This window comes from Mustela nivalis (genome assembly GCF_964662115.1).
Source record: "Mustela nivalis genome assembly, chromosome: 19".
Lineage (NCBI taxonomy): Eukaryota > Metazoa > Chordata > Mammalia > Carnivora > Mustelidae > Mustela > Mustela nivalis.
Genome location: NC_139038.1, coordinates 7915844 through 7936948, shown reverse-complemented (window position 1 = coordinate 7936948; position 21105 = coordinate 7915844). Strand labels below are relative to the sequence as shown.

At 58.4% G+C, this 21105-nt stretch overlaps 1 protein-coding gene across 1 annotated transcript; it reads left to right on the top strand.

Moving 5' to 3' along the window:
* Positions 1-2658: 2658 nt before the first annotated feature.
* On the top strand, positions 2659-20077 carry EPHB4 (EPH receptor B4). Its single transcript, XM_082712821.1, has 17 exons — positions 2659-3185; positions 5822-5892; positions 6133-6420; positions 7365-7761; positions 8868-9023; positions 9141-9473; positions 9748-9872; positions 10487-10652; positions 11901-12003; positions 12226-12290; positions 12403-12516; positions 12608-12855; positions 16199-16414; positions 16705-16854; positions 17282-17475; positions 17668-17823; positions 18940-20077. The coding sequence occupies exons 1-17, from the start codon at positions 3134-3136 to the stop codon at positions 19067-19069; spliced, it is 2964 nt and encodes a 987-aa protein (XP_082568947.1). The 5' UTR covers positions 2659-3133; the 3' UTR covers positions 19070-20077.
* The last annotated feature ends 1028 nt before the right edge of the window (positions 20078-21105 follow it).

Here is a 21105-nt window from a genome sequence, read left to right as displayed (position 1 = left end):
CATCCGTCCAGGTAGTGACATCGCTGCTCACCTATGTAACATAATACAGTGGGTACTGAATTAACTTTTCTAGGACATGGCTCTGTGTGGATGGAGGGTAGAGGAAATGACCTGATACCCACAAGACAGACACCTCTGCGCATTGGGGAGTCCAACTCTCAGATATCATCTCCGTGGAGAGAAGAAATAATGGGATTTCTGCCGTATTTACAAGATCTTTGAGACCAGGAGCCATGCTTTATAAATCTTCAAACTAGTACAGTGATCACTTTGCACATTGCACATAGTAGATGCTTAATAAAGGTTTTGTTTTATTTATTCTTCTACATATTAAAAATTATTTTTATAGCTTTAAATTTTCTTTTGAAGATTTTATTTAGTTATTTGACAGAGAGAGATCACAAGTAGGCCGAGAGGCAGGCAGAGAGAAAGGGGAGGAAGCAGGTTCCCTGCAGAGCAGAAGAGCCGGATGTGGGGCTCGATCCCAGGACTCTGGGATCATGACTTGAGCCGAAGGCAGAGGCTTTAACCCACTGAGCCACCCAGACACCCCTTAAAAAAAAATTTTTTTTTTCCCTTAAAAATTTTTTAAAGTTTATTTAAGTAATCTCTACTCTGGACATGGGGCTTGAACACAAGACTCCGAGACCAAGAGTCTCAGGTTCTTCTGACTGAGCCAGTCATGCACCCCATTTATTCATTCTTTTATTGATTGGTCTGCATATACACTGGGTATTGGGGACTGGATTACATGCTGGGTGGTGAGTGCTAAGGACCCTATGACAGAAGAGCGACTGGATATTTTCTTACCTAAGTTGTTCTCTTCCATCTAGCAAAAGGGGCCTGGTTCTCAGAGAGACAGCGTTCTAATCTGAGGTGAGCTATTATGCCTCTGCACCCCTCTGTCTCATCAGCTCTCACCCCCCCCCCAGCCTCATTTCTCTGTGCATCTGGGTGGGTCTCTATTACCCTCTATTACCCTCTAACGCACCCCATAAGTATGAATTGCATCCCCCACCAAATGAGAAAATTCAAACAGTCGAGGGCTGAGGGAGGTTGAGCATAGAGCCCAGGGGGAGATAGAGACATAATTTTTAGAGGAAAGAATTGCAGTGCAGAGTGAAATCAAGGAAAAGTGTGTGTGTGTGTGTGTGTGTGTGTGTGGATGTGGGTGTGTGTGTGTGTGTTCTGCTTGAGGAGGTGGGCAGATAACCTGGAGGAGAAGCTGAATAAGAGAAGGGAGACAGGGCTGGAATAGACAGGGCTGGAATCGGGGAGGGAGGAGGGGATTCCCGGCCCTGGCCTGGTCTGCCTGGCTCCAGCCAAGCCGGCTGTTTCCTGCCCTCTGTGACCCCCCACCCCGGAGCAGGACCCAGGCAGGGCGGCGAGGAAGGGCAGGGGTGTGGGGAGCAGCACTTGTGGCAGGGAGATAAGTTCGCTGGGACAAGAGGTCACTGCGGGTCTTGGCTGTCCTCTCTGCGGGGTGAGCGGCCCTTGCCAGTCCCCCGCCCCGCCCCGGCCCCAAACTCTCAGGGCATCGAGGATTCCTCCTTCCCTCTCTCGGCAACTCAGGAACTCCAGACTCTGTCTCCCTTAAATTTCTGAGTCGAAACCCCTTCCTTCGGCTCTTCCCTGGCCGACTCCTGGCAGAGCCTTCCAGCCATCCCGCTACCCACACTAGAGGTACCCTGACCTGGAAGGGGGTTGGTGGGAGGAGCACTGCTTTCCTGGACCCTCCCCTCTAACTGATGGGGTGGGGGGCGGGGGAGGGAGGTGGTGGCAATGAGAGGAAGGGCCCTCCCAGACATCCCGGGGGCCCCCAGGAGCCAGACAGGAAACAGCCTCGGGAAAGACAGCGGCAGCCCCGGCCCAGCCCCAGGGGTCAGGACTTCGGCGGCCAGGAGCTCTCCTAGTGAGAGTGAAGATGGTGATTTGGGAATCTATCCAGACCCTTTACTCTCTCGGTCCCACCTACCTTTTTTTTATTCCTGCTTCCCTTTATTCTCTACTCCTCCCCGTCTCAAACCAGTTGCCCCACTTCCCACATTTTCCTGCGCTATGGACCTAATGTTTGTTGAATGACTGTGTGAACGTTCGCTCCAGGGTCATCTAAGCTGGGGTCGCTGCCTCGGGGTACAACGCGCCACCCTCCATCCTCAAAAGCTTCCCCCAGACATGGTCCCCTGCGCCAAACAGTGGGGTGGTGCGCGCATCCAGAAGTAGAATCCGAAGTCCGCGGGAAGGTTGGAGCGGGCTTCGAGGGCGCGGTGTACGTCTACGCGCACCTCCGGGAGGCCCTTGGTGCGGCTGGATGTGCTTCTCCGTGGCCTGCTGCGTGCTGGGTTGGGACCTGCCCCGGGGGTCGTTGGGCCCCGGCCCCGACACGCGCAGACCCGGCCACCGTGCACGTCTGGGAGGTCCCCGGGCTCCGCGCCCGCCGCCCCTCCCCCTTCTCCAAACTTTCTCCCAACTTCCCGACCTGCTCCGCTCGGCGCCCCGCTCGGCTTCCCTCATGAATTATTCAGCAGCGCGCGCTCCAATCAGCGCGCCCCGGCCCCCACGCCGAGCCCGGGCTGGGGGAGGGGGGAGCTCCCCGCCCCCCCCGCGCGCCCCTCCCTCCCCGGCCAGGCGCCGCCCGGCCCAGTCCCAACCCGGCCCAGCCCCGGCCCGCCCGGCCCCGCGCCGCAGTCTCCCTCCCTCCCGCTCCGTTCCCGCTCTGCTCCCACCCTCCCGGCCGGCGCGGAGCGCACTCGGCCCGGCGGCGCGAGCAGCACCGCTCCGGGGAGGGGGGGAGACCGCGAGCGGCCGGCCCACCCCCCAGCTAGCCGGGGCGGGACCCCGAGGCCCCGGAGGGACCCCGATTCCAGCCACGTCTCGCTCTGCGCCCTCCCGGCGCAGCCAGTGCGAAGACGCCCCCCGCCCGCCCGCGCGCGCGGTGGGGACGCGGGGCCACACCTGGGTACCGCCGCCCCTTGACGGTGCCGGGCGCGCCCGCATGGGCCCGCGCTGAGGGCCCCGACCGAGAGTCCCGCGCGGGGAGTCGGCGTCTGCCCTCTCGGGGGGGGGGGTTCAGACCTGGGGGGGCTAGTGCCCCCCAAACTCGGATCGGATCCAACCCGAGAGAGGCGGCGCCATGGAACTCCGGGCTCTGCTTTGCTGGGCTTCGCTCGCCGCCGCCTTAGAAGGTGAGTTTCCCAGGGGGCACCCCGGCACTCCAGGGGCCCCCAAAGTTGAGCCTCGAAGTGAAAGGGCCGGCCTCTCTGCCCGTAGCCCGGCACCCCAACCCTGAACACTTCGGACCAATAGTGCTAGACCGGGCGGGGGGCGGGGAGGAGGCGGCCCAGCGGGGAGTGGAGTTTTCTTTTGTTTGGGAAAGAGAAGGAGTGGAGCTCGGTCCGGGGATGTGCCCCGGCCCCGGCTTCCCAGACTCTTAGCCCTGATTCTGTGCGCCCTTGGCAGCCTCGCCTTTTCTCCTTACTTCAGTCTCTGGGAAGTTTCTATCCTTCTTCCCAACACTGCCAAACATGAGGAAACGTTTCTGGAGGAACTGCAGACAAGGCAAAACTTTGTGCTAGGCCAGAAAACTGCCCCCAACCCCCATGCCTCCGCGTTCACACCTTGATGCTGCAGCTCCCTGGGCCCCTGGCAGGCCGGCCACCATCTGTGCTAACTCTCCCGTCGCCCAGATCTCCCCCAAAGCCACTGCCTCTGCCGCAGTGAGGCCCCTTCCCTGGTTTCCCCAGGCTGCACCCCAGCCCTTTAAATGCTGTCTAGACCCCCAGCCCTGCCAGAGTCCGGCCTGAGTCCCTTTCTCCAGCCCTATGGGCCAGCAGAAACTAACCTTCAAAGTCCCCGTGACACCTGAACTTAGCTTAACTACAGATCTCTTTAAATTTCTGATTTTTCTGGCCCCCCCAACATGTTTCTTCATCCATGAGTCTTCCCTCCTTTCACCCCCTAGAGGGGGAGCCAAGAGCCCTATAAACCCTCCTCCTACAGCCCTAATCTCCTCTCAATGAGCTGCCTCCTTACTCTCCTTCACTGCCTGGAATCAAAAGGGTCTCTGGGGGGGGGGGGCTGCTGAGGAGGTGGGATGAAAGGCAGTTAGAAACCCCGCTTCCCCAGACTGGGCAGTGCTGCTCTGGGCCCGGGATCAAAGGCTGGGCATGGGGAGAGGAGACCCTTGCCCGGCTCGGAGATAGAAGGAGGAATTACTGGGAGGAAGGCCCGCAAAGTGGGGAGAGTCCCCCCACCACCCCAGGGCAAAATATGGCAAAGGAGAAAGGGGGTCAGGCTTCCAGGCTGCTACCTAAGTGCTTTCCAAGCCCGAAGCCTGCGCTGAGCACTTTACATGTTCACCTTCCCAGCAGCCCTAAGGCGGGACGGATCGTTGTCCCCATTTTACAGATGGGGAAACTGAGACTTAAAGAGGTGTTAAGTAACCTGCCCGTGGCTGCGTGTCCCTGTGAACGTGAAAGGCGGGAGGTGGAAAACGGGAGGGATGGCCACGGTCAGAAAAGGAGGTGGCCAGAGGGCAGGGGGGAGGTGAGAGGCAGAAGAACTGACAGCTGGAGGCTCTCTGAGCCCGAGAGATAGGAGGAGAGAAAGTGAGGCGCTCCGAGCGTGCGGAGGACAGCCCCGAAACAGACAGTGTGTGAATTGGAGACAGGAAAACACTATCCAGCCGGGAACAATGGAGGGTGGAGACGGCAGCCTCCATCCACCCCCTTCCCAGAACCCGGGCATCCTGTCCCCAGCGTGCCGGGCTGGCTCCTGCCACCCCCGGGGGGCCCAGGCCTCACCTCAGCCTGGCCGGAGTCCCTCCTGACCCTTAGAACATTACTTAGTCCTTGGGTGGAGGCTGCCCCACCCACCCACCTTCCCTTCCCTTTTCTCCCGCTGCCCCCACGGAGCAGCGGTGGGAGCGGGGAGCGAGGCTGGGGGAACCTGGTCCCAGGTGTGCTGCTGGCTCTCCTCGGGGCCCCCCCACATGGCACTGTCCTCCCCGGGGGATTCCCCTGCCCTCCCTCCACGCTCCACTGCCAGGGGCTGTGCTGTTTCTCCTAATCCCCCCTTCCGCCAGAGCCCCGCCCCTCCCTCGAGGCCCCTCCCCTGAGACCGTAGCCGAGCCAGGTGTGTTCAACCCCTCCTTACACACACCCCTAAAATCTCCTCCCCTTTTCCTTCCCGTAACCAAATCCAGATGTGAGGCCTCTGCAGGCAGGGGCCAGGGCGGGAACCCAAGCGTCCTGGCCTCCAGCACTTCCTCCTCTGACAGCAGCGAGAGCTCTTGGAGGGGGGGTGCTGGGTACCACCCTTGGGGATCTGAAGGACTGGAGGGTTTGGTCTGAAAAGGGGGTGTGGGCCTGGAAGAGGGGAGTGGGAAGCGGAGGATTTGGGTTGGGGGCAGGGACCGAGGCGTGGCGAGGAGGCAGGCCCTGGAGGAGGGAATTACACCCGCCCCCCCACCCTGCGGTGCCTACAGTTCTTTGCCCTCCTTGGGTCAGGCCAGGTCTTGGCTCTAGTTTAACCCTGTCTGAGCTGTTTGGCCTTCTTCCCCTCTCCTCAGGGCACAGCGGTTCTCACACGCTTAGATCTGGGAGACCTGAGCGGGGGCAGCCCGGTGCCTGCCCACTGGGAGGGGTGGGGTGGGCACTCAGAAACAGCGATGGGAAAGGGGGCAGCACAGGGCAGCGCTTGCCCCCCGCCTTTCATCTCTCGGCTCAGTTCCACCAGCTTGGAGGATGCACCTGCCTCAGTCAGTTCCCAGGGATCTGGTCTTCCTGTGCTGACTGTCTGTCCGTCTGTCTGTCTGTCTTAGAGACCCTTTTGAACACAAAACTGGAAACTGCCGATCTGAAGTGGGTCACGTTCCCTCAGGTGGAGGGGCAGGTAAGAGCTGGGCCCAGAAGCCAGGGCTTGGAGGGACCCCCAAGGAGGAGGAAGGATGACGGTGTGTGGGCGCTAGTTTGCTGGGCACGCCACCAGCCCTCCACATCCCAGCAGCGGGGACAGATGTCCTCTGAGCCCTTGCTCTCAGAGGTCCCCTTCCTCTAGCCCCTCCTGGATCTATGACAGACAGCCTCCCACCGACTCTCCCCCACCCCCGAGCTGACCCCCTTCTCCCCACAGTGGGAGGAGCTGAGCGGCCTGGATGAGGAACAGCACAGTGTGCGGACGTACGAGGTGTGCGACGTGCAGCGGGCGCCGGGCCTGGCCCACTGGCTGCGCACCGGCTGGGTCCCACGCCGAGGCGCCGTCCACGTGTACGCCACGCTCCGCTTCACCATGCTTGAGTGCCTCTCCCTGTCGCGGGCCGGGCGCTCTTGCAAGGAGACCTTCACTGTCTTCTACTTTGAGAGTGATGCTGACACAGCCACAGCCTTCACGCCAGCGTGGATGGAGAACCCCTACATCAAGGTACCCCGGCGCCCGGGGTGCGCCCTCCCCCCCCCCCCCGCCAGTCCGCCTGGTCTGGGAGCAGTGGATGAGTTGCCAAGGCCCTACGCAGGGGCACTGGGGTCTGGAAGCAGGAGGCTGCAGTCTGGGGAGGGAAGAAGGTGGTCTGCTGCGTGGAGCAGTCACGAGTCTTGGGCAGGGTCCCCCCCCCGGGGGGTGGTCGTCTGGGCCACACTCTGCCCTTCTCTGATCTGAGTACACCTTGTCCTTCAGACACCTCTCCTTAGTGTGAACTGATGCCTCACCCCAGAACACCTTCTCCCCGGGTCTTCTACCTAATTCTTACTTGTCTTGAAAGCTTCAACTCCCGCAGGACATTCCTGCTATGGCGCCCGCCCTGGGGTCTCCACTGTCATAGGTCCCATCATGCCTTTAACATACCTGTTTCTTGGGGCACCTGGGTGGCTTAGTGGGTTAAAGCCTCTGCCTTCGGCTCAGGTCATGATCCCGGGGTCCTGGGATCAAGCCCTGCATCGGGCTCTCTGCTCAGCGGGGAGCCTGCTTCCCTTCCCCTCTCTCTGCCTGCCTATCTGTGATCTATGTCTATCAAATAAATAAATAAAATCTTTAAGAAAAAAAAGATTTAAAAAAAAAAATCCGTTTCTTTCGTTTCGGTTCCCTTGGCTCCAAGTGCAGGGCCTGGCCCAGAGTAGGTGTGGGATGAGTGACTCAACAGAAAGGGGGTGCGGGACAGAGGCTGGATGCAGTGTAGGAGCTGAGCAAGCATTAATGGGTAACGTTGGGGTCTGCAGGAAAGGGCACCCTGGGAAAGGTAGAGAGAAGGCTCTGGAACAGGAGCTAAGGCGCTCAGGGAGAGGGTGAGCTGGGAAGAGGAAAGCAGTCCGCCTATCCGGTCCGTGGGGAGCGGAGGACCGCAGCAACGAGTCTCTTCCCTCACCTGGTAGGTGGACACAGTGGCCGCCGAGCACCTGACCCGGAAGCGCCCTGGGGCCGAGGCAACCGGCAAGGTCAACGTCAAGACGCTGCGTCTGGGCCCACTCACCAAGGCTGGCTTCTACCTGGCTTTCCAGGACCAGGGAGCCTGCATGGCCCTGCTGTCCCTGCATCTCTTCTACAAGAAGTGCGCCCAGCTGACCGTGAACCTCACCCACTTCCCGGAGACCGTGCCTCGGGAGCTCGTGGTGCCCGTGGCAGGGAACTGCGTGGCTGACGCTGTCCCCACCCCTGGCCCCAGCCCCAGCCTGTACTGCCGGGAGGATGGCCAGTGGGCCGAGCAGCCGGTCACGGGGTGCAGCTGTGCTGCGGGGTTCGAGGCCGTCGAGGGGAACACCCGGTGCAGAGGTGAGGGCTGGCGTCTTTCCTGGAATGCTTGTCCGTCCACGCAGGGAGCGTCCTATACTCCCGCTCTTGGACCCACTTATATTGCTATTTGGAACATTCTAGGTCCTCAGGAGCACGCGGAGGGCCTGTTTTCAGAGCCCCAGCGTCGATCCGAGCACTTGTGCCGTCTTTCTCCTAACTGTGCAACCGCTTTCTGGACACCAGGGCTGTTCTCAGGATGGGGGCGCTTTGCCGGGCTCTGGGGACCAAGGCACCATGGTCTCTATCTCTTGTTCATTGTGGGTTTCCCCCAACTCCCTAGTTCTGAATACTCACTCAGCTGTTTCTCTAGAGCAGGCGTTCAAAACCTGGGTTTTGTAGCTAGAACGTAAGCGGTCTGTGAACTTTTATAGAGAGGAAAAAATGACCTTATTGTCGCTCATTTCCACCTGAAATTGAATGACAGTGACAGAGCCCAGCGGTCACAGCAGGACCTGAGACATGCACATCCTTCAGATCGTGGCTATTTTCCTAGCCCGTTCCGAGATGGTGTCAAGATGCTCTTTTTGGCCTATCACGTCTTCAGTATTACGGTGGCCGCTTAGACCTGCCTCTTTTAGCTTATCAATAAAGAAATGCAGGGGCACCTGGGTGGCTCCGTGGGTTAAGCCTCTGCCTTGGGCTCAGGTCAAGATCTTGGAGGCCTGGGATCGAGCCCCGCATCGGGCTCTCTGCTCAGCAGGAAGCCTGCTTCTTCCTCTCCCACTCCCTCTGCTTGTGTTCTTTCTCTCGCAGCCGCTCGCTCGCTCTCTTTGTGTCAAAGAAATAAATAAAATCTTAAAAAGTAAAATAAAATAAAAACATACTTCTGAGCAGGGGTCTGTGGGCTTCACCAGACCGCCACAGGGTGTCCTGTGGTGGTGGGGGGGTGTGGGGGTTGAGGTTAACAAAGCTTAGAATCCCTGATCTGAACGAAGGGTCTCTTTCTTCTCTTAGACGTTTGGGTTCTGAGCTCTTCCCTCCCTGCGCCCCACTTTGCATCCCGTGCAATCGTGGGAGCAGCTGAATGTTCCTGATGCTGAATGTTCTTGATGCTGACTGTTCTTGATGCCCGTGGTGTTTTCCAGCCTGTACCCAAGGCACCTTCAAGCCCTTGTCTGGCGAGGGGTCCTGCCAGCCGTGTCCAGCCAACAGCCACTCCAACTCCATTGGCTCCTCCACCTGCCAGTGCCGCAATGGGTACTTCCGGGCCCGCACAGACTTCCGGGGTGCCCCCTGTACCAGTGAGTGACGGGTGACCCCTCAGGTGGTGGTGGGTGGACATCCGGTGAGGACTCCTGGGTGCCCCGCTGTCCCTCCCTGATGATCGGGTCAGCCTCTGACGCCCTGCTGTCCCGCAGCGCCACCCTCTGCTCCAAGAAGCGTGGTTCCCCGTCTGAACGGCTCCTCCCTGCGCCTGGAGTGGAGTGCCCCCCTCGAGTCTGGGGGCCGAGAGGATCTCACCTACGCGCTGCGCTGCCGGGAGTGCCGCCCTGGGGGGTCCTGTACCCCCTGCGGAGGAGACCTGACCTTCGACCCTGGCCCCCGGGACCTTGTGGAGCCCTGGGTGGCGGTGCGCGGGCTGCGTCCAGATTTCACCTATACCTTCGAGGTCACCGCCTTGAACGGGGTGTCCTCCTTAGCCACCGGGCCGGTTCCGTTTGAGGCTGTGAATGTCACCACTGACCGTGAGGGTGAGATGGGGAGCCAGTGGCCTGCCAGGAGGGAGGCGGGCAGCCTACAGGGATGAGGGGGGAAAGACAGTGGCGGGGGGCCCTGGGGTCACTGGGAAGCACGGAAGGTCAGGCTGAGAGGCAGACAGAAGAGTGAAAAGAGGTGCAGACTTCAGGATGGGGCAGAGAGCCAGAGGGAGCTCTTGAAGCAGCTGAGACGAGTGTAGCCAGCAGAGGCAGAGCTGGGAAAGATATGGGCCAGACGTGCCATGTGCAAATACCCTCTCCCTCACAGTACCGCCCCCCGTGTCAGACATCCGGGTGACGCGGTCGTCACCCAGCAGCTTGAGCCTGGCGTGGGCCGTTCCCCGGGCCCCCAGTGGGGCCGTGCTGGACTACGAGGTCAAGTACCACGAGAAGGTGAGGTTGGGGCGGCACCCTCGGGGTTTGGGATTGACAGTGGGACAAGTTCCGTGGGCTGGCTAAATTCTGGGCCCCTGTGAGGTGGTTTTTTGTGTTTGTTTGTTTAAGATTTTATTTATTTATTTGACAGACAAATCACAAGTAGGCAGAGAGGTATGCAGTGGGAAGTGTTGAGGGGGAAGCAGTAGGCTCCCCGCTGAGCAGAGAGCCCAACGCGGGTCTCGATCCTAGGACCTTGGGATCATGACCTGAGCCGAAGACAGAGGCTTTAACTCACTGAGCCACCCAGGCGCCCCTCTGAGAGGTGTTTGAAGTCCACCTGGGCTGAGTACTAGCTGTGTGACCTTGGGGCAGCCCCTTGGCTTCTCAGAGTTCAACATCCCCAGTATTAATACGGTGACAGTAATGGTACCAGTCCCACAGAACCGCGGAAAGGATTCAATGCTATAATGAAAGCCCAACACCCAGCGGGCCTCACCTACCACACGGTGGCACCAGGATGCAAGTCTTGGGGGCACAGGGTTGGGGTGGGGGTGGGCCGGGAGAGGTGGGAAGAGCAGTGGAAACCGGGGGGCCCTGGCTTACGGCTGGCCCCTCCTCCCCCTGGACAGGGCACCGAGGGCCCCAGCAGCGTGCGGTTCCTGAAGACCTCGGAAAACCGGGCTGAGCTGCGGGGGCTGAAGCGGGGGGCCAGCTACCTGGTCCAGGTGCGAGCGCGCTCCGAGGCCGGCTACGGACCTTTCGGCCAGGAGCACCACAGCCAGACCCAGCTGGATGGTAAGCCTTGGGGGGGGGGGCAGGGCATGGGCAGGGGCGCTGCCCCTCCGTCGCGCGGGAGGCCTTTCCTCTGCCCTTGGAGGACCCCTAAAGTCACATTCCCACACTCCGCTCTGTCAACCACGGGGCCTTTTAAGGCCTAGTGAGGGGAGCATCGGCTGCAGAAGCCAAAACCAACAGCTGGGAGGGAAAGCCTGCCCAGTGGCGTTCCAGCTGTGTGGCTCTCAGCAGAAGCCCAACCCTACAGCCCCTTCTCTCCTCCCCAGTTGGAGATACCACGAGGTCTCTCTCCCAAGGGCTCCAAGGACTAACTGAGGTGACACCTGTTCTTTTTTTTTTTTTGTAAATATTTTTTTAAAAATCTTACTTATTCGAGAGGGAGGGAGAGCAAGCATAAGCAGAGGGAGGAACAGAGCCCCTGCTGAGCAGGAAGCCCACTGATCCCAGGACACTGAGATCATGACCTGAGCCAAAGGCAGACGCTAAACTCCCTGAGCCACCCAGGCGCCCCAACACCCGCTGGCTGTGGTACGCTTGTTGACCCAGTGGCTTTCTAAACCTTTTTGCAGTTTGAGACCTGGGTCACACACCATACGACTCCCCCTCTAAAGAGAGTACCGTTCAGTGGCTTTTGGCGTGTCCCGAGCTGAGCAGCCATCGCCGCAATTAATTGTAGAACGTTTTGGCTTCCAAAAAGAGACACCCCTTCAATCACCCCCAGCCCCCGGCAAATACTGCCTCACTTTTGTCTCCGTGGCTTTGCCCATTCTGGACATCACACAGATGGGAGCCTCTTGTGAACAGGTTCTTCCTCCACTCGGCACAGGGGCCACATGGTCTGTCCGTGTTGGGGTGTGTAGTCCACACCGTTTACGGCTAGAAGTTGTCCATTGTTGGCTCTAGTGTGTTCTCTTTACCCATTCATCTGTTGACGGACATCTGGGTTATTTCCACATTTTGACTGCAGACATTGTCGTAGCCCCTGGGGCCTCCTGTGGCCACCAGTATTTATAACTGAACGCAGTGAATCCCGCTGTCGCCGTAACGAGGTTGGGAAACTTCCTCCTTTTCCCGGAGGGACTTCGCAGGAGCCCGCGTCGGCGGAAAGCAATTTGGAAACCGTGGTGCTTTCCCGCACCTGCCCCACCGCCGGGGGCCTGTTCTCAGGGGAACACAACTCGTGCCTTGAGGCTGGTGTGGGGTCCCCGGGGCCCGTCGGCTTCTTCTGATCGAAGCTTTTCTCCCCAGAGAACGAGAGCTGGCGGGAGCAGCTGGCCCTGATCGCAGGCACGGCCGTCGTGGGTGTGGTGCTGGTCCTGGTGGTCATTGTCATCGCTGTTCTCTGCCTCAGGTGAGCACTCTGGGGCACCCGGAGGCCCTTGGGAGGAGGGCGGGTGTAGACCGCCCCCTGCCCTCTTGCTGCCTGCGAGCCTCCCTCCGTGGATAGTTGTTTTCTCTTGGAAGCTTCTCTGATCCCCGCTCCTCCTCCCCCGCCCCCCTTACCCTGTCCCGTCCCTCTGGAAACACAGAGATGGGTGATTCCATTTACCGTTTTCTTTCCCATCGGCCTCAGGAAGCAGAGCAGCGGAAGGGAAGCCGAGTACTCGGACAAACATGGGCAGTATCTCATCGGGCACGGTGGGTAGGCCTCTGCCGAGGGACACAGGGCTGGGGCAGGGCCCAGAATCGGGCCTCGGAGTGCAGGGGAGGTTGTCTGTTGGTTAACGGGCCCCCGCGTGTGGTTCCTCAGGTACTAAGGTCTACATTGACCCCTTCACTTACGAAGACCCCAATGAGGCTGTACGGGAATTTGCGAAGGAGATCGATGTCTCCTACGTCAAGATCGAGGAGGTGATCGGCGCAGGTGAGAGGGAGGTGGGGGCGCGGGGAGTACGGGGAAGGGGGGCGCAGGCCAGCGGGCAGAGGAGGGCTGACCCTCAGCATCCTTCCCGAAGGCGAGTTTGGCGAGGTGTGCCGGGGGCGGCTCAAGGCCCCGGGGAAGAAGGAGAGCTGTGTGGCCATCAAGACCCTGAAAGGCGGCTACACGGAGCGGCAGCGGCGGGAGTTCCTAAGTGAGGCCTCCATCATGGGCCAGTTCGAGCACCCCAACATCATCCGTCTGGAGGGCGTGGTCACCAACAGCGTGCCCGTCATGATCCTCACCGAGTTCATGGAGAACGGCGCCCTGGACTCCTTCCTGCGGGTGAGCCCCCTGCCTCCCCCGGCACAGCCAAGGAGCTCAGAACCAGGACGGATGCTGGGGCGCACGTCGCACCCCCTGTGCTCCTCGTCCTCCCTCTAGGACAGCTGGAGTTTTTGGCACCGGCCTTTCCTGCGGCCGTGAGTGGAAATGGCCCATCTGTGGGGCTGGCGGACCCGGGATTTGGAAGGGTGGTCATTTGTTCCCTTGACAAGTACTTCCTGAGCACCCTCTGGTGCTTCAGCCACTGTCCTTACATCCTGGGAATCAAGCCATGGACATCCCTGCTCTTGACAGTGTAACAGAGGAGACAAGTCACCAAACAAGCTTTGATTTTGATTGATTTGTGTTTTTTTAAGATTTTATTTATTCATTTGACAGACAGAGATCACAAGTAGGCAGAGAGGCAGGTAGACAGAGAGGGAGAAGCAGGCCTGATGTGGGGCTCGATCCCAGGACCCTGAGATCATGACTTGAACCGAAAGCAGAGGCTTTAACCCACTGAGCCACCCAGGCGCCCCCTAAACAAGCTTTTAACAAACAGTTTGGGGAAGTGGCTTGAGATGCTGGGCAGGAGCGTATTTTGTCACCTTGAACAGGTTTTCCTGGGTATTATTTTATTTTTCCACATTACTATACGTCCTTTTTTAAAAAAATCAAAAACGTTGTCCTGCAGAGCAAAATGACATTGCATTTAACAGAAGGACGACTTTTCCGTGGGCTCATTCAGTCCCCAGTCGCTACTCATATTTCCTTGGTTGTCCCCCCAACATGTCTCTTCCTCCCGGTTTCTGCAAACCAGGATCCAGTTCCAGATCAAGCATGAGACCCAGTGGCCATTTCTTTGAGCCTCTTCGACATCCAGGAACAGCCCCCTTGTTAGGACACTGACCTGCTGAAAAGCTGGGCCTCTGCACCCCTTGAATGGGTCGCCTTCTAGATCGATTGGCTTTTTCGCTGTGGGGTTGGTTAGCGTGTTTCTCTCTAGGTAGGAGAAGATAGATCTAATGTTTTGAGAAGTCCAAAAATCAATATCCGTGGCCAGCCTACATCGGGGTGCTGTGTGCCTCGCACAGCACCCCGTCGGAGACAGGCTTCCTGGCTGTCAGGAGAGGTGCCAAGGCAGGCCCCGGTAGTGTGATGACAGCGGACCCTCCACCGTCGACACAACGGTCTGTTCCCGTTGGTACCAGCAACAGGCCCGGTTGCCTGGAGGGGGAGGGGATTTATGATAGAAGAACCGACCTTTGTGTGGCTGGGAAAGAGCCAACCCCGAACAGGTGGAGGAGAAGCATGTTGGGGGAACCAGAGTGGACAGGTTGAACGGCAGAAAGGTCAAGGGCACCTCGATGGCTCAGTTGGCAAAGTGTACGCCTTTGGCACAGATCATGATCCCCGGGTCCTGGGATCGAGCCCCGCATCGGGCTCTCCACTTAGCAGGGAGTCTGCTTCTCCTTCTGCCTCTGTGCCTCCCTGTGCTCATGCGCACTTGTACACTCTCTAATATATAAGTAAAACAAAAGGCAGAAAAAGCAAAACAAAAGGCAGAAAGGCCAGTAAATGGGACCCCCGGGTGGCTCAGTGGGTTAAAGCCTCTGCCTTCGGCTTTGGTCATGATCCAGGGGTCCTGGGATCAAGCCCTGCATCAGGTTCTCTGCTCAGCAGGGAGCCTGCTTCCTCCTCTCTCTCTGCCTGCCTCTCTGCCTACTTGTGATCTCTCTCTCTCTCTGTCAAATAAATAAAGGAAGGAAGAAAGGCCAGTAAAACTGGCCTGAGCAGAGGAACAGTGGTACATTTCGTTGTACATAGTGGTCAGACCCCATGAGTCTTGTGCCCTTAAGGAATTTGGATTTGATTAGAAGTTCAAGGGGTTGCCAAGGGATTTCAGCTGGAGAGGGATGATTTCAGGAGCTCTGTTTGGTGGTGCTGGGGCCAAGAGCCAGGAGCCAGTGGGAAGACTTGCAGTCCTTTGGGGTGTGAGGGTTGTAGAGGCATGTGGAGAAGTGACTGCATTCGGAACATGTTTTGGAGGCAGAACTTGCTGCTGGATTTTAAGTGACTGGTAGGGGGGAGAGGAATCACAGACTCCAGGGTCTGCCCTGAGCATCTGGCCAGCGGGGTTTCCACAAGCTGAGATTCAAGGCCTCGGGTAGGTGCAGGCTTGGAGGATGGATTCAGGATTCAGGTTTTGGACTCTGTCGCTCACCCTGCTTGGCCGCCAAGGGTCCTCTGGGTGCTTCCTGAACCCAGAGTATGGGATTCCTTCACTGTGACTGGCTAGCTTATCTGGTGAGAGCAGACTCTGTCGAGGTCAAGGTCAAGCTTTCAGTCTTGGTTTTGGGGCTGTGGTCATTGATCACACCCCGTCTTTCACTGCTCTTGGAAGCTACACACAGCTGGTCCAAGAGGACTGAGCAAGTTTGCTCTGGGTTGGCCCCGATGCGTCTGCACCTGTAGACAGGTAGCTCCGGGCACATTCCGACTATCCAAACTGTTGCTGCTCTATAGCCCATAAAATGAACATACTAGTTCATAAGCATTTGTTGAGTACGCCCTGGATGTAGAGCTCCGTGCTAGAGTAAATAGAAGAAAATGTTAACGCAATCTCTCTCTCTTTTTTTTTTTCTTTTTTACATTTTCGAGGTGCTCATGTGACTATCTTTTTTTTTTTTTTTTTAAGAATTTACTTACTGCTTTGAGAGACAGAGATCACAAGTAGGCAGAGAGGCAGGCAGAGAGAGAGGAAGGGAAGCAGACTCCTGCGGAGCTCAATCCCAGGACCCCCAAAATCATGACCTGAGCCGAAAGCAGAGGCTTTAACCCACTGAGCCACCCGTAATCTCTTTACACCAATTATCCCAACGTAATCTCTTTATAACAATTTAAAAAAAAAAAGAAAAAGAAAAAAAGATTTATTTATTTATTTATTTGAGAGAGTGTGCATGAGTGAGAGCAGTTGGAGGGGAGGGGCAGAGGCAGGGAGAGAGAGGCAGACTCAGCAGACTGTGTGGGTTGAGCCCGGAGTCCCTGGAGGGGCTCGATCTCACGACCTTGAGATCATCGCCTGAGCTAAAATCAAGAGTCGGACCCCTAACTAACTGAGCCACCCAGGCGCCCCTCCTCAGAATCTTAAGCATCGTGTCCCGTTAGTGCAGCGAGAGCTGAGGGAGCTCAGGAAGGGTAAGAGAAGGGGAAAGGGCTTGCCTGGGACGTCAGCAGGCCTGCCATGCACGGGAGCACGAATGAGATGGGTCTGCGAGTGGCAGATCGGGTTCAGAGCATGGAGGGCAGGGGGGAGGGCGGGTGAGCGGTCCTGACCTTGGCCTCTCCCTTGTCCAATCTCCAGCTGAACGATGGGCAGTTCACCGTCATCCAGCTGGTGGGTATGCTGCGGGGCATCGCCTCGGGCATGCGCTACCTTGCCGAGATGAGCTACGTCCACCGAGACCTGGCCGCCCGCAACATCCTGGTCAACAGCAACCTCGTCTGCAAGGTGTCGGACTTCGGGCTTTCCCGGTTCCTGGAGGAGAACTCTTCAGATCCCACCTACACGAGCTCTCTGGTGAGGCCAGGGGACCCGCGTCTGAACTCGGTTCTTAGGGCCAGGTGGGCAAGGTGGGGAGGTGGAAGAGTTGACAGTTCTGGTTCAGGGACAGGATATAGGCACAGACTGGAGGGGGCGGGCAGTCAGCTTAGGGAACCTGACTTCCAGTGTCCAGGAAAAGAAAAGAGTTAAGGAGCTGTGTGTCTGAGTCCCAGCAAGAAAGGGAGCCTGGGGGAAAGGCAGAGGTGGGGGCAGGATGCCTGGGTCCATTGAGTCCCTTAGCTCACCTTTTCTTCTTGCATCTTTAGGGCGGAAAGATTCCCATCAGATGGACAGCCCCCGAGGCCATTGCCTTCCGGAAGTTCACATCTGCTAGTGACGCCTGGAGCTACGGAATTGTGATGTGGGAGGTCATGTCATTTGGGGAACGACCGTACTGGGACATGAGCAATCAGGATGTAAGTGTCCCATGGCCCTACGGAGCTTTCCTGAAATGTTCTCTCACGGGGGTGGGGGGGTGGGGGAGGGTATGGGGTGTTGTGGGGAGTGGGGTCCCCAGAGAGCTCATCACTGTTGGGTCATTGAGGGAGGCACAAAGTAGAGTTGATCTTTGTATCCAGGACTTGGATACAGCACGTCTGGTCACAGAAGGACACGGAGAAGGAGGGGAGGGTTGGGAAGTCACTCATCTAGATCTTGGTCCAGGAGCCACTGGGGCATCAAACCAGTGACTCGCCAACTCCGACCTCTGCGAGGACCCTGAATCTGCCATTCTCGGGGCCTGTGGCACCTGTCCCAGCATCTGCTGAGTCACCACCTTCTGGGGGTCGTCTGGCATCCTTGTTCTGGCAGATCCTCACCCAGTGTGTGTGCCTGTCATTCCAGGTGATCAACGCCATTGAGCAGGACTACCGGCTGCCCCCGCCCCCAGACTGCCCCACATCCCTGCACCAGCTCATGCTGGACTGTTGGCAGAAGGACCGGAATGCACGGCCCCGCTTCCCCCAGGTGGTCAGCGCCCTCGACAAGATGATCCGGAACCCGGCCAGTCTCAAAATCGTGGCCAGGGAGAACAGCGGGTGAGAACCCCAGAGGGTAGGCCTCCTTCCCACACTCTGCCACCACCTGAGAACCACCCCACCCTCCCCCTCAGAAGTGTCCGGCCCTCTGGTGGTATGTGGGATTGTCCATTGTCCTCGTCTGTGGCTTAAAGTCCCCACCCTGACGGAGCCCCAGAACTCAGCACACCGCTCCCCACCCTTGCCTTCCAGGGCCTCACACCCGCTCCTGGACCAGCGGCAGCCTCACTACTCCGCTTTTAGCTCGGTGGGTGAGTGGCTTCGAGCCATCAAGATGGGACGATACGAAGAAAGTTTTGCAGCCGCTGGCTTTGGCTCCTTCGAACTGGTCAGCCAGATCTCTGCTGAGTAAGTCGCGGCAGGGGCTGGAGGTGGCGGCTGAGATCCAGGCAGTCTCGAGGCCCCTGGGGACCAGAATCGGGCCTGCCAGTTTAGTGGGGACCTTTGCAGGCAACTCCTGGCGCCAACTCTGTCATCCAGAGTACCCCGAAGTAGCAGCTCTGGGGACTGAGGGCCCGGGGCCCTCCTCACCCCCTTGAGCTACCTCAGCCCCTGGCCATCTTGCTCCTATCCTGCCCTGTGTATCTCTCCTTGTGCATCTATCTACATTCCAGACCCTGCTCTCACATTAACAAAGTGTCAGCTCTGGCTGCTTTCCCACCCATAAAAGGAGAAGGTTGGACGGGGTTTTGGAGACCATTTCCAGCTTTAATGTTAAATGGTTTTATGGTTCCAACGCCTCCCCGGCCCTGGGTCCCCCTAGTTGGCCTCTCTGGTTCTCTGCCTCTCGGCCTGCGCATTTCCCTCCCAGGCTCTCTTTGCAGCCCAGGTTTGAATAACACAGGGAAGGAAGAGAGATCTGGAACCGGGAGGGCGGGAGGCAGTCTCCCAGTGGGGCAGACCATGCCCCCCCCTCCCCACTGCCCTGACTTGTTCCAGCGACGCCCTGACCCAGGTCCCTGCGCTCCATTTCCCACCTCTGCTGTTTTCCCTTATCTCGGGCTCCAGGCCTCAGGATGGGGGGCGGGGGTGGGGGCAGCTCGTTTTCGTTCCGCCCCGCCCCTTCCTCCCTACCCCCTCTTCCTCTTTTGGGCTTTTTCCTTCTGACTTTTCTTTTCTCCTCTAGAGAAATCTGTGCAGCCTCTTCCCCCACCGTCATCTTGTGCGCTTTTCTCTCATTCCAACCCCTTTGCTGATTCTCTGCCTTTTCCTAATCCTTGCCGGAGCCCCAAGCGGCAGCCGGCCCTGCTGCGCCCCTCCACTGCAGCTGCGCAGAAGGACTGCTTCCAGCTCCTAAAAACCTCTGGAAACTGCCCGCAGCTCTTGGCAACTGCTGACGCGTACCCCTCCCCTGCCGGCCTTCCTGATTGGCTGACATTCCAGGGGCGGGGCGTGGTGTCTAGCGCTAAGACAACCTCCCTGGGAGCCCTGTGGCCTCACCTAGCTCTCTCCCTCCTTCCCCAGGGACCTGCTCCGAATTGGAGTCACTCTGGCGGGGCACCAGAAGAAAATCCTGGCCAGTGTCCAGCACATGAAGTCTCAGGCCAAGCCTGGAACCCCAGGCGGGTCAGGAGCACCAGCCCCCCAGTACTGACCTGCACCTGCTTATCTGCCCCACGGCTCTGGAGCGGCAGGAACTTCCCAGCTGGGGACACAGCTCCCCTTCTTCCTGGGCAGAGCCGGATAGAGGACCCAAGAGGTCACCATACCTGGGCCCCACTGGATTGCACTTTGAACCCATGGGGGTTGGTGGGGGGTTGTGGGGGGAGCCGGCAATTTGGAGAGACAGGATTTAAGGATTCTGCCGTAGGAGTGTAGAAATCATCACATGCCCCCCAGGCGGGAAGCCCTTCCCTCAGGATTGGGTGTGACCAGAGGGAAAAGGAAGCGCCTCTAATCTGCCAGCTTCCCAGGGGTGGTTGGGCTCGATTCCCACAGCCTCCCTCTGATCCCCAGTTAGGGCCCCCCCCCCCCCGTGTCCCTCCTCACCTCCAAGGGCCAGTGCACTGCCCTGCAGACCAAAGAGAAGAGGGTGACTAGCCTGAGAGCTCGGAGTGGAGCGCGCCACGTCTCGGCGGGAGGCGGGAAGGGGCGTCGTGGACCAGTGACCAAATCATTGGACGCGGATGTCCCCGACCTTGCTGCTGTCTTCCCGAACTCATTTTTTCCCTTGTAAATGCCCCTCCCCCATCTGCTGCCTTCATATTGAAGGTTTTCGAGTTTTAATTTTTTGTTTTGGTCTTATTTTTCCTCCCCCCCCCCACACCCGTTTTTTGTCATTGTTCCTTGTTTTGTTTTTCTCCTGTCCTTGTCCTAACTATCTGTGTTGGGGTGGGGAGGGCCTGTTTTATTATTGCCTCCTTTGCCCCGGGGTGAAACGGACTCATTGTCGTGTTTGTTTCCAGAATAGTGCCTTGGTCCCACAACTCCCAGACACCTTCCTGCCCCCACGGAGCCCCAAGCTGTGTCCATGAGGGAATGTGTGGGGGGTGAGGTGGTGGTAGAAACCAGAGACAGACACCGGTGCTTGGAGGGATTCTTAAATTATATTTAAAACTTTTTTTTTTTTTTTTTGTATAAATAAAAGAAAATGGGAAGCGTTGCAGTCCTGGAGGTGATTGGGAGTGGGGGATGGACTAGGTTTCTGCGGAGAATGGGGCCTGGGTATGGAGGAGGGGTCGAAGGTCTGGAGACAGGGCTGTGGGGGGCTGCGGGCTTGGTTCCCAGTCCCAGGGTGTGTTTGAGGTGGTGGGGTGGGGGCAGTGGGAGATGAGTCATTGGCAGCTGCTTCTAACGGCTCCAGATGGCTCTGCCAAGAGCCTGGGGCACCTCCGGGGTGGGGCTGCCCCCTCCCTCCCCGGCCCAGTTCCCCAGCGTTTGGGAGGGGGCCAGGGGAAGCCTTGAGCTTATAGCCCTGCCCTACAGCCCCTGATGGGGAAGTGGGGGGCATTGGCTGGGGTGGGGTTGCTCTCAGATGGAGACAGATGTGGGCCAGATGTGGACAGCTTGGGGTTGGTTTAGAGGCAATGGGGGGGAAAGGCTGCATGGGCTGTGGGGGAGGGGCAGAGAGCTGGTATGAGGGATGTGGACCCCCCACGGGTGTACACACACACACACACACTCACACTCGCTCTGGGCTGAGTCTTGGGAAGACAATTCCCTCTTTCAAGATGCTGCCCAGGCAGGTTCTCCCAGCCTCTTGGGAAGGGGAGGGGAAACCACCTGAGTGTCTTCCCCCAACTTTTCCCTCCCAAATAGGAAGACAGGAATGGGGGGTCAAGCCCCTGCTAGTCTCTGTGGCCATCTTCTGTTCTTCCCTCCCAGTCTGCCCACCTTCAGGGACACCTGCAGGGGCCAGCGACGTTTAGCTGGGGCGCCCGTGCAGTTTCTGCCTCAGTTGCTCCCTGTTGTGTTGGGGTCCGTGCAGGACCCCAAATCACAGCTGCCCTTCCCAGTCTAGGGAACCCCGGGTGGTGATCCTGTCTGCAGTTTCCTACCTGTAGCAACCTCTTCTGGAGTCCCGAATACTCTGGAATCCTCTGTCCCCTCCCTCGAACCATCTCCCGTGTTTTGTACACCCAAGGCATCTGGGAGGGACTCTCTCCTGCCAAAGATGGAGGGGGCCTGGGT